At 35.2% G+C, this 18,421-nt stretch overlaps 2 protein-coding genes and 1 long non-coding RNA gene across 3 annotated transcripts in view; 1 reads left to right on the top strand and 2 right to left on the bottom strand.

The window, feature by feature from the left end:
• LOC147065109 (uncharacterized) overlaps window positions 1–18,421 on the bottom strand; it is a 459,822-nt gene that overhangs the window by 415,946 nt on the left and 25,455 nt on the right. The gene's annotated exons all lie outside the window — the stretch shown is intronic.
• The window catches only part of dlt (codanin-1 like protein dlt), a 39,390-nt gene continuing 31,133 nt past the window's right edge, over window positions 10,165–18,421 (top strand). The window contains exons 1-3 of the mRNA XM_085956769.1: window positions 10,165–10,392; window positions 11,833–11,906; window positions 15,231–18,041. Of these exons, the coding sequence (XP_085812895.1) occupies window positions 10,306–10,392; window positions 11,833–11,906; window positions 15,231–18,041 (2,972 nt within the window). The 5' untranslated portion in view covers window positions 10,165–10,305. The remainder of the gene's footprint in view (window positions 10,393–11,832; window positions 11,907–15,230; window positions 18,042–18,421) is intronic.
• LOC147065120 (uncharacterized) overlaps window positions 12,585–18,421 on the bottom strand; it is a 578,962-nt gene continuing 573,125 nt past the window's right edge. The window contains exon 2 of the mRNA XM_085956776.1: window positions 12,585–13,852. Within this exon, the coding sequence (XP_085812902.1) occupies window positions 13,269–13,634 (366 nt within the window). The 5' untranslated portion in view covers window positions 13,635–13,852 and the 3' untranslated portion in view covers window positions 12,585–13,268. The remainder of the gene's footprint in view (window positions 13,853–18,421) is intronic.

The following is an 18,421-nucleotide window of genomic DNA, read 5'->3' on the forward strand; positions in this document are numbered from 1 at the left end:
ATAATGGCAATATATATAGATAGGTAGATAATAATTTAATATCACTGATTTTGATAAATATAACAATTCATGTGTAAGTAAGGAGTAGAATAAGGCTGAGGAGGCCTTCATCCAGCAGTGGATAGGTCAAGATTGATGATGATAGGGACTATAAAAATAGGTAGATATTATACAATATCACACATTTTGATGACTATAACAATTCGTATTAATTTCGTTCATTGTTTGCAATGGCAACTTTGTTAGTTTAATATGACTATATTCTGGTCTATGGAAATTAGTAGCCTAGGTAATTATTCAATAAAAAAAGATTGAGTGAACAGCCACAAAGTATTTAAAAAAAATCAAATTTGGAATATCACGTTCACTATGAAATGGCGGACAGTGGCGTACCCCGCTGTCAAAAGATATTATACGTAGTGAATTGTACCAAGATTATGGTTTTTTCACCGGAAAAAAGTGCGCCAATGCCTACATTACGATATTTGAATAAAAATAATCGAATCCGTTTGTCAAATAAAGGATTAGAAGCTCTTAAGCGACGAAGACGTCATTCTGTGAGGCGTAAACAGTAAATATGGCGATTGTATACGGTGTGTAAGAAAATATCGGATATAAACGTCACGTACATGTAAAAACATGGAAAATTTCTGAAATGTGTTCAATTCAATCGGTAGATGAATCGGTAGCGCACATTTCGATGTGAAGATGTAAAAATAACAATAAAATGTCGCTTAAATGAGCTGTTAGTGCATTTTCCAAAATCTCTTAGGATAATAATATATACTAGCTGAGCCAGCTGGCTCTCGCCAGTCTGTCTCGCTAGGTCTTGCAGACAGCTTGGCATCCTAATGACATGGTGTTGGATTTGAATACAATTATTGTAAAGAATGCATAGACGACGCCATAGATTTCCCTTGTCACTGCCAATACAAATTGGAGGTCATCCGCGTTGTTTGGTCTGGTGTCTAGCCTTCAGAATGTTGCCTGATACCACCTCAGGCTGCTAGGTCTAGCAAAACAGCTGGCAATCACCGATTGCTACCACTGACATTTTGATATAATATGTGTATAGGTAATATGAATGTTTCGTTAAATCACGTGCATTTAAATATGATAAATTATACATCTGAACCGCTCGAATACAAAGCAATATGTGATTATCATGAAAATAGCGATCCAATATAACGTGAATATTAATCTCCCGCGGGGCCCATTTAGAATAGAAGAAGGTACATAAGCAATGTAAAAAATAAATTTTAACTTTATTTTGTTTCAATGTTGGTGCGGGACATTCATATCGAAAGAAATGTTGATAAATAATGAAGCAATGTATACATCTGAGAGGAATACATCAATTCTGATTAGAATAGGAATTTATAAGACCCAAAGGTATGGAGTCAGCTTAGAGGCCTTCATCCAGCAGTGGATTAATCCAGATGATGATGATAATGACGATATTATGAATGGGTAAATATAATATCAGCAATTTTGATAAATATAGCAATTCATATGACCGACAAAAATACAAATAACTTAGAGAGGCCTTCATCCACCAGTGGATTGATTCAGGCTCATGATGATAATGGCATTATAAATATATATAATATAAAATCACCGATTTTGATAAATACAGCCATTCAAATGACAGAAAAGAGTAGAATCAGGCTAAAGATGCCTTTATCCAGCAGTGGATGGGTTCAGGTCGATGATGATAAGGACGATAGAAATAGGTATAATATCATAAATTCGTTAAACCGATAGTAATAGAATCAGGTTGCGGAACCCTTCATCCAGCAGTGGATTGATCCTGGTTGATGATGATGATAATGACGATATGAATACGTAGATAAATATAATATAACCGATTTTGATAAATATAGCAATTCAAATGACAGAAAGGAGTAGAATTAGGCTAGGGAGGCCTTTACCCAGCAGTGGATTGGTTCAGGTCGATGATGATAAAGACTATAGAAATAGGTATAATATCACAAATTCGTTAAACCGATAGTAGTAGAATAGAGGTTGCGGAACCCTTCATCCAGCAGTGGATTAATCCTGGTTGATGATGATGATGATGATGATTATGACGATATGAATATGTATATTGGTTCAAAAAAATAGTATTTGTAGCCTTACTTAAAAAAAAGAACACAATAGTGTGTATACTGTATGTATACTGTAATGTGATGACGTTACATTTATTTTGAGGTTATGGGAACCTATTTAATTTTTGAGGCGATGTTATGAATTAATTCGCATTTAATATCTCTCGGGAACATGATTAAATTAAATAAAGTATGTGTACCAGTCGATCCGATTAGGAATAGTCTGTCAAAATGCATTTTAATATAAATATCGTACTCAAAAGTATATTAGTACTACATTGTTGCAAACGTGTAAACGTGTCAGCCATAAAAAAGTATTTAAAAAGAATCAAAAAGTATATTAGTGTATGGAATCAAATTTGGAACACCAGTGGCGGACGTGCCTGTCAGATTTTTATTTACGTAGAGAATTGTACCAAGATTATGGTTTTTTCACCGGAAAAAAGTGCGCCAATGCCTACATTACGATATTTGAATAAAAATAATCGAATTCGTTTATCAAATAAAGGATTAGAAGGTCTTAGGCGACGAAGACGTCATTCTGTGAGGCGTTAACAGTAAATATGGCGATTGTATACGGTGTGTAAGAAAATATCGGATATAAACGTCACGTACATGTAAAATAATGGAAAATTTCTGAAATGTGTTCAATTCAATCGGTAGATGAATCGGTAGCGCACATTTTGAAGTGAAGATGTAAAAATAACAATAAAATGTCGCTTAAATGAGCTGTTAGTGCGTTTTACAAAATCTCTTAGGATAATAATATATAGGAGATGAGATTATTTTTGGAGTAGTTATCTTCGTTTCAACACTGTGGCATTCCTACGGCCAGTGTTGCCATGTCTACTGAAATTTTAGTAGATCTACTGATATTTTTAATATTTTTGGCAATATACTGATCTACTTCATTCCACAAAATTCCCACTATCCGGGGAAAAAACGAGTCGTATTTGAAAAATTGGGAACCTGCGGTCCGCGGTGAAATATTTCTCCTAAAAAAAACGAGCCGACTATGAAAAAATGGGAACCTGCAGCCCGCGGCGAAATATTTTTTTTAAAACAAATCTTCTGATTTTTTTTTACACATTCTACTGAACTGACTTGGCAACACTGCTTACGGCAGTCAACACTGTGTGCTAAGCGCTTGGCCGTAGTCATGGGGCGTGTAATACGCGGAATAGGCGCGAGGACGGGCACGGGTAGAGTGTCCGTAGTAGCCCGCGCGCGTCCGGTCGTGTTCAGCGTCAAATCAGTGGGTCTATTCTATACTTATCGACCGCCTAAGTAATAAAGTGATAAATAGTATCAAACTTAGGGTAGGTTTGTATCAAAATATTAGCACTTATTGTAACAATTACACGAAGTTGGTTTTTATTGTTGCAATAAGTGCTATATTTTAACAGCACCTATCTTGCTGCTGTTAAAATATCGCACTTATTGCAACAATAAAAACCAACTTCGTGTAATTGTTACAATAAGTGCTAATATTTTGATACAAACCTACCCTAAGTGTGATACTATTTATCACTTTAGTGTTCGATAAGTATAGAATAGACCCACAGGGATAGGAAACCATAAACACAGAAAAGTTTTTGCTGGAAAACTCCTATTTGACATGGCAAAACTTTGCAGCAAAATATGGGGACAATGAAATCAATATAGAAAGCACTTTAACAGAAGAATTTTATAACTTATACAAGAAACTGCGGGAACAACCAGACATTTTTTTCGAACAAGAGTCACATGAGCAAATATTTGATTAAGTATATTCTAATTGATTTAAGGTTTTTACTATTCTTTTTGAGTCATTTTTTGCAATCCGAGTATCGCCTTTCGGCATCTTCAAACACCACCAATGGTGAATACACACTGTCATCTAATACAGTGAATTCCTGTTTATTTGGTAAATTTATATTTATTAATTTAAATTTAAATTCCATCAAGTGCCCTTGGTTGATAACATATTTTGATTATATATTGGATAATATATAAGGAAACTAAGTTTAAAAATGACTTTTCGTTTCATATGGTGTGAATGTAGGTGTAGAGTATACGCTTAATAACTTTGCACCCCGGCTCTAGGATGGAAATGACGTACCTACTTAATATATTTTATTTTTATTATGTTTATATTTTTTTATTATTAAGGAAAACAAACATTTACATAGATTACAAATATGTATAAAATAGACTAGAAAAAAGATATTGCAACCAGCAAAGTTTCCATATAAATTATAATATAATTAAGCCTAATAATATATAAAGCAAGAAGAACGTAAAATACAGAGAAATTAGATAAAGAGATAAATGAGAAAGAATATTGAATAATTGTATACAAAAAAAAAACATTTTTTAAGTATCTTTATAAATATAAGTAAGATAAGTATACAATATTATAAGTATGTGTGTTAAGAATTATTGAAATTTAAACATATTATTTTTACATATAATATTATTTATATAGTAAAAAGTGCAAAATTATAAAACGTATACCTATTTTACATCACTTCGCACTATCTATGCTTTGCGAAGATAATACCACAAATTCACCTGACGCGCGCGGTAAGCTCATGATGGTTTGAGACACCCGCTACTCGCTCGTTTCCCGCGTTGGCGCTCGTGCATGCAGTACGGACATCTGTATGCGCGCAGTATGGGAAGAGCCCGCCGCATGTACGATCTTGCCCCCACCAAGCTACACGCGCCAAAACAACACGCGCGAACACCCGTCCCCGCGCATTGTCTACGGACACGTCGAGACATGTTCATACGTTTGAGTTGCCCGCCCCGCCGCCGCCCCGCGCCCGCCAAACCACCACGGACGAGCACTTGACTGTGTGCTCGTCCGTAGTCATTTGGCGGGCGCGGCGCGGCGGCGTCTTGCGAAACTCCGTATAACCGGAAACCATAAACAGTATAAACAGCATAAAAAGTTTTTGCTGGAAAACTCCTATTTGAAATGGCAAAACTTTGCAGCAAAATATGGGGACAATGAAATCAATATGGCGTGCATTTTTGAAGCAAGTATTAATAGACAATTTTGAAAAGTTTTTAAATAACAACTGTCAGAATTTTAAATGAATGGTAAGTATTTATTTCAAAGTATCGGTATAAGTCCGCCAGTTTTAATGTTGAATGTAAAATATTAGTACAGCAAGAAATAATATTCAAAAATCAGTAGTAAAAATAAATAATCATTATTTAAATGACATGGGCCAATAGATAAAACCAACATCCATTATTATTTTGATAGTATGAAAAGTAAAAAACATTCAATGGGGCGTACGGCATTTTAGGGTTACCATTATCGCATATAAAGTATATTAGTCTATGCATTCATGAATATCGGTAAGAACAAACTATGTATGATTACATTATTATTAAAAGAAGATCAACTAAGAAGTCGCACAAGTGCAGAAAAAAGAGCTAGATAGACATTTCACACAATAAATGTGAATAACCTCAAAGCTTAAATTAATAATTGATCAAAAATATAGGTAATCTAGGTAGGTACTACAAATATTACAGAAATCATATTAATAATTGTTTTTAAACTAAGTACCTACATTTTTATTACATATTATTGTCTAATTTTATAAAAAAATGAATCTCAGTTTGGGAACAACAATAATTGATAGTATGATATTAAATTTATCTCAATTAAAATTGTATGCTAAATTAATTAGTTAGGGTTCGTGGATTTTTTATAATTTCACATGTTTTGGACTCATCACTACAAAAAAGGTTTTTTTTGACGTCTTTTAAAATTACTAATTTTAAGTACCTAAGTATATTAATTATTTATATATGTATATTATTATTTTTACTATTAGTGTAAATGCAGAATCAGATAATATTTTAATATTGTCAATTTATTATAGTATGTAATGTAAACAAGACCATGAAATGTATTGCCAGCGCTCCATTAGCGAGCCAAAAGTCCGAGGACAATAAATCGTCCGATTTGTCTTTTCTCTGATACTGATCAACGAACGAATAAAAAAGTCGAGCTGTCAAAAGTCAAATGTTGCGATTATCGGAATGTCTTCCAATAATCCTAAAATGTTGTGTTATTTATATGTAGACTTGCATAAAATAATATAACAGTAAAAACAACACAAATGTTTTCTTTTATGAATTTCATTTTCTAATGTGTGAATTAACAAATTAATCAATAAAAATGTTTAAAACAATAACAATTTTTTTTGTTCCGAATGATTGCGTATTAATGACAAATCGAATTTACGTAGTGATTGACGGACGAATTCTGGCAACTCGGAGAGTAAAATATCAAACATGTTTGAAATCCAACGAGAATTTTCAATAGCCTGGCGACACTGTTTGTTTGTTTACAAGCAAACCGTTCTTGTCCTGCGCACTCCTTTCAATTTCAAATTCTTTCTTTCTTTTACCATCCTGCTAGCGACGTGTCGTGTTGTCAATTATTTTGATTGCTGAGTAAAATACTTAGATATACTATTATATATATTCACATTGATCGATAGTGGTCGTTTTTAGTAATATGTTGTATGTAATTGATACGTAATTGAAGGAAACGTCTTATTCTGTCATATGTTTGTTAGGTACCATTGATTATTATTGTGAATTTATGAACATAAGAAATGTATTTATTGTAAACAACTGAAGTCTGTCTTATTATTTAATTCTGGTATTAAAAATAATATGTAATAAACACTATACAAGTCTGAAGTATGTCTTGTTATTATTGCAAAGTTGAAAATATATATAATAGACACTACAATTATCTCACAAGGTAAGGTTACATAATATCTTCTAAGTGCGATTTGATCAAGAACAGCTACCTACAACTGATGGTTCGGAATGTGCAGTTAAGTTACAGCTGATAGTTAAAATGAAATAGTATCTTAAAAGCACTAGAAGCTTGCTCAGGAGACTGACATTGCATCATTGAGCCATTTTATAGATACACAAATGCTGCTACACTGAATGGGCGTAAGGCATGAAATAATAGAGAAATACTATTCTAATAGTACAATCTGTTCTGGAGAGCCAGATAGAAAGAACAATACTATCCTGCTAAATTTATCATAATAAGGAAGCTACTAAATAAGTTATTTCAGTAAAAGAAAAAATCTGTCCAAAATAGATTTTATTCTGACAAATTGATATTAATACTTACCATTAATTATTTAAATAATTCCCTATAATAATTTAAATACTTCCATTGTTATATTATAATACTTACCAATAATCATTTTTTACTTGCTGTTCATATTAAATAGTTCCCACTTTTTTAATAAAATACTTGTTTGTTTTTTATTAAAATACTTGCTCTTAATGCATATATATACTTACCCAATAATTTGAAGCCAATCAATATTTAAAGCACTTTAACAGAAGAATTTTATAACTTATACAAGAAACTGCGGGAACAACCAGACAAATTTTTCGAATAAGAGTAACATGAGCAAATATTTGATTAAGTTTATTCTAATTGATTTAAGGTTTTTACCATTCTTTTTGAGTCATTTTTTGCAATCCAAGTATCGCCTTTCGGTATCATCAAACACCACCAATGGAACAGATATAAATATAAATGTGCTGATCAAGAAACAAGGCGGGACCCTATACCCTGTTTTCAACCGAAAGCGTTTATATGCGTTCATACAGCCAAAACCATTCAAACTAATTCACCATTACGAGGTTCCAGCCGTCTTACAAACAGAAGACTGGCTAGTAATAATAGATCTAAGCCAGGCGTACCTCCAGGTACCCATGGCTTCTCAACATCGTCGATTCGTTCGACTAGCCTACCAAGGGGAGCTCCTACAATTCACGTGTCTCCCGTTCGTGCTGTCAGCCGCTCCGATTGTTTGCATCCCTGACCAATTGGGTAGCCGAACGCCTACGAAAGAATGGCTGAGAATATTCACTTACCTAGACGACTTCTTAGTAGCCAACCAATCCGAGAAACAGTCTCGGTTCAGGTGGAATACAGGATAACCTTCCTACAGTCTTTAGCGTGGTTAATAAATATTAAAAGATCCTGTCTGAACCCAAGCCAACAATGAGGGTTCCTGGATATCACGTGGGACACACACGACAAGCGGAGGTTACTATCGCCGGAGAAGTGTGTAGCACTCCGTCACCATCAGCTGCTAACGCAGGTACAAAAAGACAGTTAGTCCCTCAGACAGGCACATATCCAATCCCTTCTGGGGCGACTCAACTTCAATCCTACCTCCACGAGGAAGGTTGCATTGCCGACGGCTACAACGCTCCAGTCATCAATATGGCCAAAGTACAATACCTCACCTACATACGACACTAGTAGGTACGGAGACCAACCGTCCACCTACAAGGACCCAGGACCTGTCTCTTTAACTATGGATAATTTCGGGTGGGGTGAAATAACATCAAATTGAATGGTGGAAGAAAGGGCACTCCTTACTTCCAGATGGCTGCCTTCGACTCTAAAAACTTACAAACCAGCTTGGAACAAATGGAAGACAATGACATGGTGTAACATGAACCTAATGGATCATAATAGCCCTCAACCAATGGAATTGTTCAGATACCTAGGCTACTTGCACAACATGGAAGGTTTGTCGTACAACACCATCCTGGTGCATAAGTCAGCCATAGCCACATTTTGAAAACCGATTATCATTTTAGATATCAGCATCAACGTGGTAGTACAACACAATATGTTACAGGCAATTTCGGTACATAAAACGAAACCCATCAAACCACCGGTTTGGGATCCAGGACGAATGGTAGATCATCTTAGGAAAACAACACCGGTGGAGTACAACCAATTCGAAACGTCTCGCAGGACAGCTACCTACTCGGCTGCTTCTCGCATCGGGACGAAGGGTTCATGACCTCACACTACTCAGTAATAGTAGACAATGGATTAGTGGATAAAGGTGACCACATAATTGTATGGCCAATGTTTGGCGCAAAGACAGATACCGCCAAGTATTGTCAATCGGAATGGAAGCTAAGCGCTTCCACGTATCAAAACATCGACCCAGTATTCTGGTTACGGAAATTCGTCTGCATGTCAAACCCAAGGAGAGAGGAAGGTGGGGATATTTCGGAATTATTTGTATCCACAAGAGGACCACCAAAACCAGCCTCCAGGACAGATAGGGAATTGGATAAGGTCAGTACTGTCGGAAGCAGGGGTGCAAGAACCACCAGGCAGTGTCCGCTCAGTGGTGGCTTCCTTAAACTGTAAATATACCCAATAGATGATATCTTAAAGAGAGGTAACTGGCGTAGTGAGTCGACATTTCACGACAACTACCAGAGAACGATGGACACACCACCATCAGAAGGGGAGAAGAACACATTATCTTCTCTATTAAACCATATTATACATTTAAAGTCACGATGATCTATACCTCGTCAATGAATCATTGTCACATACAGGAATTTGGCATACCCAACACCAGGTGATAACAAACAGATATCTCAAGGACTTCAAAGTCAAATTCGAATAATGAAAGGAGTTTTACCTACCAATAAAACTCTTATTATTCATATTGACTTTGAAGTCCAGGTAACTTCTACCTGGTTCCTTGAGCTATATCAGAATGAAGACAAAAGGATCCCAAATCCCTACATAAAAAATGGACGCACGGGTATAAAAAGTAAATAAAAAGGGACGAATGACCAACGACAAGAAAAAGGAAAATAAATTAGTAGAATATAACCTCACGCGAAGAAGAAAGAGCAAACCCTATCTCAAGGACTTCAAAGTCAAATTCGAATAATAAAATATTTTCAGAAGATTTAAATTTTTAAAAAATGGTTGAAATTATTGTTTAAAATGATTTATGATAATATTATAATGTAAGGAGAGGCTGATATTTTTGCATGTATGAACCATTTGCTTGAAAAAATATTAAATTGAATTTATGATTCGAAATTTTAATATCATTTTAATAAAAAGAGATCGGAATTAAATCAAAAAAATATTTATTCCTTGAAAAAAATGTAGTATTATCTATGCTCAAGTATTCCTTCCAACAGTTAATTATATGTATTCGGCCGTAAATACCTTCACACTGAATGACAAGAAATAAAAGTGTAGATAAAAATAATAATAATATATTGTTTTTCGTTGGGTGATGGTTGTGTAGCTGGCTGTCAAAAATATGAAGTAATATAAGTTTGGCAATGCATCCTCCTGCATCTAAAAACAATGTCGGAAACGTTATTAAATCGTCTCTTAAATGAGGAAATCGAAGTCGGAAAATGTGTGGAGTGGTTGAAGACCGGCCATGATGAGGTACGTACAATATTTAACCGTATTTTTAATCAACAATAACAAAATAAATACAGCGTATTATTTATCTGTCTTCAGTTTATCGACTTCGTGTAAACAATGATTAAATGTGTGGAATATAAGGTCGTTTCATTCTTATATTGTAGGCCTACTCAAGTGATCTATATTCTCATTGAATGCTACAGAATTTGATCTTATCGTAAAAGTACACGACAGTATTACTCCATCTGGAAGCATAGGTCAACCTAAAGTAATGCTAATATAGTTGGCCTTTGAACATATTTAAATGTTGTTATTACTAATTTGTGTGTGACAAAATAATAATATATTGTTAGAATTCAGTGGTTGGACTCTACAATAAATTAAATGACGGATTCCGATAAGGCAGGAAAAAGGACAGCAAAACTCGCATTTTTAATTAAATATAAGATAGCAGATATAAGAGGGTAAACATAAATGCAATAGGATTATTATGAAAACAGTTTCGCCAACTAGAAAATTTATATAATGTTTGAGGCTTTCACGGTTGTTTTTTTTATCATAGTAGATTTTTGGGTTTCCACCGTGTGTCCTTCTTTCTTCTTTGCTCAACGTTTCGGGCTCGTTGCAGAGGCCATTATCAAGAGATGATACGTTTTATGATTAAAATGTAGTGTAGGTATATGAATGTAAACGTTGCTCTAAGAATGTCAAAAGGAATCCGATTAGCTAAGAGCAAACGTTGCTCAGAGTAATCTGTCAATCGTTACGACCAGAGATACCTGCTCGAATATTGGATTTTGCTGATGGTGCCGGAAGCCATGACGTTTTTTGACAGATTACTCTGAGCAATGCTTGCTCTTAGCTAATCGGATTCCTTTTGACATTCTTAGAGCAACGTTTACATTCATATACCTACACTACATTTTCATCATAAAACATATCATCTCTTGATAATGGCCTCTGCAACGAGCCCGAAACGCCGAGTAAAGAAGAAAGAAGGACACACGGTGGAAACTCAAAAATCTACTATGATAGAAAATTAATCTTTTTTTCCTATTATCTATGAAGTACGGCTTATTGGGCGAAGTCGATGCGATTTGAAGCGATAAGATCCAAAACTACATTTTTGAGATTTGTTCAACAGAGGAAGTTCTCAAGAATGGTATCATTAAAACTTCATTGCTTCATAAATGAAAGGAGAAGAAAGTGTAGTCAAGGCAAAAATTAAACCCATTTTGCAAGCAATAATGATTTCATTCTACTTTTTGCTCTCCTGCACAATTATCATTTTGTCGATGATCGTTTTTTTGCCGTGTACTCTTCAAAAACGTTTGACTGACAATGTTTATAGGTGAAAACATTTTCTACCCAGTGATAAAAATGATACAATTGTAAGGACTGGGAGTGTTTACTAAATTGAGCTGTGAAATCCTTTTCAATACTTACTCTATTATATTTCAGAGCAGTGAATTTCCATGTACCCGAGCTGAATTTGTAATTTACTTTACCAACTACCTTCGAAATCAGACAGAATGGTAAGTTATACAGTAATGAATATAATATGAGATGTCTATTTTAAAAAACCAATAAGTCCACATGACATGGTCTAAATCTTAAGTAATTTCACACCATAATTAATGATTTACGACTTAGTAAACCCTGGCAAAAGAATATTCAAAAATAGTTTAAATACTTAATGACTTACATACAGAAACCGATTATTTATTACAAATTTTAAAACTTAGGATATATTACATCTTTAATAATTCGTCTTCGATTTATACATAGGGGAGAGCAGGTAGGATTCGTACACTTTTTACTCTAAGCCGTATAAAAACAAAACTGTAAGATATTTTAAAATAACTTCAATGCTGCTATATATCCAATATATTTGGCTTTAATAATAGTGAAGTGTAGTTTAGATACAAATCAGCATGGCGAAGCTACGGTAACTTTTCTGAAAAATGGAAAACGTACGAAACTACCCCACACGTGGGGTAGCTTCGTACATAGTGTGGGGCACATTCGTACATAATGGGGAACCTTCGTACAGTTAAAGAAAATGCTATTTATTCAATGTAATATAATCATGTATTGAGATCAAAGCTAACACAGAATCAGCCTTCATGTAATAATAATTAACAGTTATTGTTTTTAAAGTGCTTATAACTACTTAGTCATAAAAACATAACATTTTTATTTATTTTTTTGTTAATAAAGGAACGAATAAATCAACATTATAAAATTTACCATTAGAGTAATAGGTCTTAATCTTATGTATTTAATAGTTGTACTATCCAACATTATACATAGATAGGTCTTTTTCGAAGCTAAATATTATCCTGGCTGTTCTTGCTGTAAAAGCAGATTTTGATAGCGGGAAAACACATACCACATCTGATATGTAAACTGTTCCTTCATCTTTGGTAGTGGGAAAGACAAATTTCCAGGTATGAGGCTTCTTCCTCAAAAATGAAACTTTGTATTCAACGGGACTATATTTTTTAAGCACCTGCCCAAGATAATATAAAATGGTCTTTGTTTTCTTGAACTCTACTATCACAAAGCGTTCTTCTTTGATGTTCTCTGACGTAACTGGAGTTTCATTCTCAGTATCCGATCCTTCAGACGTCTCTTCGATGGGAGAACAAGAACTTTCTCTTAAACTCATATTAGCCTCATCCTCACAATCAGATTCATCCTGACTATCAGTTTTTACAGTTTTATTTTGCCTCTTTGGTTTAGTTGTCCCTGAAGTTTTCTTCTGTCTCTTTGTTTTGGTTCTTGTATCTGACAGTAAATGTAATGCTCGCTTCATCTCCTTAGCCCTTTGTTTCCTCTCTTGCTCTTGCTTCTTCAACTTTTTTGCTTTTTCTATTTCTTCTAGTATATTTTTTTCAGGGGTATCTGTATATATTCTCGATTTTCCTGGTAGTTTTCCTTTCTTCGACTTTTTTAACGCATTTCTGTCCACTCTGGGATAGGGCCGGATAATTTCTGGAGTTATTAATCCTACAGTTGATGAAGATGCAGGCGCAATTGTAGGTGATAGCAAGGAGGGTGATACTGGCGCTGAGCTCCATGGAAGATCTTGTTGAGTAATCTCTGTTTCTGCAGGTAGAGTTTCTGGCACATTGGCATCTTGGCCCGCTGTAGAAGTTGATTGTCCACCTTACGTGGATTCTAACGGCTGCATCATGCATCATTGCCTCTTCATCAACGTCTCCTGTTCTTGTCCCCTTTTTCACATATATTCGCGGCATGGTTCTGTAACAATAATATTTTTGGTGAACAATCTTTCTACTGCCACGCAGTTAGGAATGGGGAGCATTCCTACAGTACGAATCTACCCCACTCATAACTGCACGAAGGTACCCCAAACCGAGAAATCAACAAATTAATTGAAAATAAAAATAACCGCTATAGTTAGCCTAAAATGACTATTTACATATTAAACGAAGTTATCACTTCATAAACTATACTAAGTCACTTATAACATTCGTGCAAAACTTATAACAGTTAAGCGTGTTCAAAAGTGAATACAAAAAATACTTACGTAGAGCGAAAACACGTATCGGCGTGCTCCGTCGAAGCTGTTGGCCGCACTGATGCCCTGCCCCGCGGTTACACTATGCGTATGAGCGGAAGTCACACACACAAACGCGAGCACGCCAATGAATTGGATAGTGAAGATATCCCCACTGTACGAATGCTCCCTGTGTACGAATCCTACCTGCTCTCCCCTACATTATTATTAAGAGCATACATAAGTGAAATGGAAAATAATTTTCAACAGTAGATGGAATGAAATTTCGCAGTCATCGCCAATCGGAGACTGACAGTCGAGGTGTAAGCACGTCAATTTGTTTTGTGATGGCGTCGGAGGAATATATTCTTAAATCGTGTAAAGATAACTAAAAAACGTTCCGCATGTACTTGAGAAAGAAAACACGTCAATGAATATACTATTATTATTACGAATATAATAATAAACATAACATTGAAAGGATGCATGTTGAATTTTTATGATAAATTATATTTTGTTCGGCTCGCATCATTTGCACAATCCGCGCATCGCCTAGTCACGACTTTTCACCCTTTAATAGGTTTATCAATATTTCCCTATGACATATATTTAAATTTTATCAGTTTTCTCTAATATAGCATTAATAATATTTAGCATTGATGATGTGTACAGAATTTTAAATGTTATATATGTTATTTATTATTATAATCTATTTACTATTAATTGGGTTTGTAATCTTGCTGATTTTAATGACATTGTAATCAGTGTGATGATAGACCATAAAGTTCAAAGTAGTAAACTGTTATATAACATCAATCAGGGACGTACCAAGTAGTTTTAACGCCCTGGGCAGTAACGAAAATTTAATTAAATCTAATTAAAAATTTCTTCTTTCGACCATGTCCAATCCTAATAGGATCATATGGGCCTCCACTCAGTAGAGGTTTGTATTGACAGATTTTGTTTTTTACGAGAAATGGATGTCAGCCACTTGCTCAACCTATTAGGTCCATACCCTGACACAAACAAATTGAAAAACAATATATGTACTTGCCAGACCCAGGATTTGAAACTGGGACCTACGGCGTTATAGTCCAATGCTTTAAGCCGCGCGGCCACCGTGGGCGTTCAATTAAAAATTAAAAATTTACCCACACCTAAATTGTAGTCTTAGTTCAATAAAAACAAATATGTATGATTGACAAAGTTAAATGTGCACTATTTATATGGGATCTTAACAGCCTACCTTCACCCTTTGCCACTGGTATTCTTAGACCTTTCAATTAATCCTTGTAGTAGAAATGGTAATTTACCCTATACGTATGTTTTTCAGTGTTCTCAGGTCAACATCGTCGATTGCGAGCGATCCACTAGTTCAAGATTCAAAAGCAATCTTGACAGAATCACAAACAGTGCCTGCATTGAAAACGGATGACATATCCACTGGATGCGACTCAGCTAATACTCCGATAAAAAACAGCATTCAAAATGTCCATCACACTAATGACGATAAGAAAAGGGTCAACACGAGGTTATTCCATGAAGAGACAAACCAAAACAGTCAACCAAATTTTGAGGCTTATAGATTTTATCAAAACAGCCAGACTCCGATTAGTGTAAGTTTTTTAACTCCGAAGCGTGATGACTCAAACAAGTCATTTGCATTGTCAAATCTTGAGGTGACACCAAATAATTCATCAGGCATGAGTGACAGAAGATACGCCGTTTCGACACCTTTAAAACCTCCCAATGGTAATACTTCATTAAATAGAAATCTGTTTGAGACTCCGATTAAAGGTTCGCCTCCCATGAATTTATTTAGTCCCATAAATACGAATGCTAATGAAGTCATGATGCTTAATACGTCTAATTATTACAAGAATGCTCCGTATTCTCCTCAGTATATGGAAGATCCATCAGCCCCATTACATATGCATTACATGCCAACTGATATTCGCAACCAAAATCATTGTCCTCAATATATGGGAAATCCATCGCCCACAATACAGATGCATTACAAACCAACTGATGTTCCCAACCAAAGTCATTGTCCTCAATATATGGGAAATCCATCAGCCGCATTACAGATCCATTACAAGCCAACTGATGTTCCCAACCAAAATCATTGTCCTCAGTATATGGAAAATCCATCAGCCGCATTACAGATGCATTACATGTCAACCGATGTTCGCAATCAAAGTCATAGAAGGCCAAATGACTTTGTTGGAATTCATGGATCACCAAATAACACAATGTCCGATGCCAGCTTTGATAATAGAGCTTTAATCACTCGCCAAAACGTCAGCGGTGATGTTTCTAATATTTCAAGTGTAAGAGGACATACTGTCAATGGTAGTTTTAATAAAAGTACAAGGGGTCGTCCCAATGTATATGTTGCCGATTTTATAAATTCGGCAGGGCAAAATGCACCTGCCTCCAGTAACAATTTGCAAGGCGGCAAGAAAAAACGACATGTTAAATACATAAATATGTCGCTGGACGAGGAGCTTATGACTAAGAAAACGTTCAAAACAGATAAAACAATACCGTCCAATGAAAAACTCAATATTCAATACAGCGAAATGTTTCCGGAGATCGGTACTAAACGACGGGACGCTAGACAATCTAATCGGAGTAATACACGCCGAATTAATCCCACGCGGTTGAATTGTACAAATCCTGACTCAGACCATTCTCTGAAGTCTCTGGAGTCTAGTTCGTTGAGTTCTAGATCTAATTCGCGATTGGACACGACTGAATTCGGTGTAAAATATCATGAAAAAATAGAGCAAAATGAAGCATTTAAAAGTGTACATAATTTTAAAGCTCCTGAACACGCTACTAATTTCCATGAAGAGCGTAGCATTTTAAAAGCGGAGAGAGAAAGGGTTATGGACAAATTTAGTCTCATTAACAATACTCGGTCGGAGAAGATGCCTAAAATGCAAGCACCATTGACAATCTCCAAACATGTAATGAATGTTAAGGTTGAAATAACATTTGTAACTCCCGACCTTGCTAAAGTTCTAGACGTTAAAATGCTAAATATTCTAGCTGACGTTTATGACGCTATGTTAAATTACAATCTAATCATGAACGTCACTTCTGAAATTTACTTCTTGATTTCGCTCATTGTTTCCCAGCAAGTTATTAACGCGGGAAACGAATCAGTAAAAGACGCTGATAAAAGTACTGTTGAGTCATCGAATAATCAACTCCGTGAAGTACAGAAATCATTTGAAAATATTGAAATTACTGAAGTCGTTGATGAGATTGAACTTGATCACAAAACGAAAGATTTAGAATGTATTTTAAGTCAATGCAAAGGAAATGATTTAGCTTCTGGTATATCAACAAAGTTCCGTCCTCTAGAGAATCATAATGATGATTTTAGTAAAATGTTACCATTGAAACCCATGCTTCATGATAAAAATCCTCTTGTCGGTTGTATTAGTGAAGAAAATCATGAAAATATAAACATTCCAGTGACTGAAAATCAAATTAAAACATCTCTTTCGTTTGAGTCTGGAAATGTTGACATGCTAAGTGGGGATAAAGAGAACATCGACTTGAATACGATTTCTTCTGAAAATGTACTTAACACAAAACATAAACCAATAATGCGTATTCTCAAAAGATCACCAAATAAAATGCAGGCAGTTTTAGAAAAAAATATCAGTGCTACAAAAATAAACGAATCGCAGATCACAAGTGTTACTGCACTAAAAGATGAAGGTAGTTCTAAGCATTCGGTTTTAAATACAGCTGTGGCCGTCGAAAGTAGCAATCCTTTATTACCAGCCGGAAAACTATTAAAATCTGTTCACGATTGCGTTTATTTTGCCCTGGCAACATTATATAAACAGAAGTCATCCCTGAGTGTTTTTCTTGATAAGAATTGTCTGAGGATTTTACTTCAGAACGATAGAGTGAATCAGTTTTTGCCATCATTTGTGGACGTTCTGAGTGCAATGCAAACGGCGAGTGTCCTATTCAACGAAGAGGAAAGTGGCTTCAGCGTGTCGGAGATATCAAACAAAAATGTGTGCTTCTTTACGGAAACGGACAGCGTTGACAATTTTCCAACTCAGCAAAACTTCTTTGCTTTCAAAAAACAAAGGGATATGTTTTATGAGATTTTCAGGTAAAGAAAATATTGTTTTATTAATATTTTTTTTTTCTCGACCATGTCCGATCCTCATAGGATCATATGGGCCTCCACAGAGTAGAGCTTTGTATTAACAGATTTTGTTTTTACGACAAATGGATGTCAGCCACTTGCTCAACCTATTAGATCCATACCCTGACTCACACACAAATTGAAAAACAATATGTGTACTTGCCAGACCCAAGAATCGAACCTGGGACCCACGGCGTGATAGTCCAACACTTAATCCGCGCGGCCACCGTGGGTGGTAATATAATCAGACTAAAATAATCAGATGCATTATAGTGTGACACTCAATTTTATGAATTTCTCTGACGACATTCATCATTTCTTAGGATCACTGCCCCACCTGTTTA

The sequence above is a fragment of the Rhyacophila brunnea genome, unplaced genomic scaffold, assembly GCF_057557595.1.
Source record: "Rhyacophila brunnea isolate RB1 unplaced genomic scaffold, BYU_Rbru_1.0 scaffold_6, whole genome shotgun sequence".
Lineage (NCBI taxonomy): Eukaryota > Metazoa > Arthropoda > Insecta > Trichoptera > Rhyacophilidae > Rhyacophila > Rhyacophila brunnea.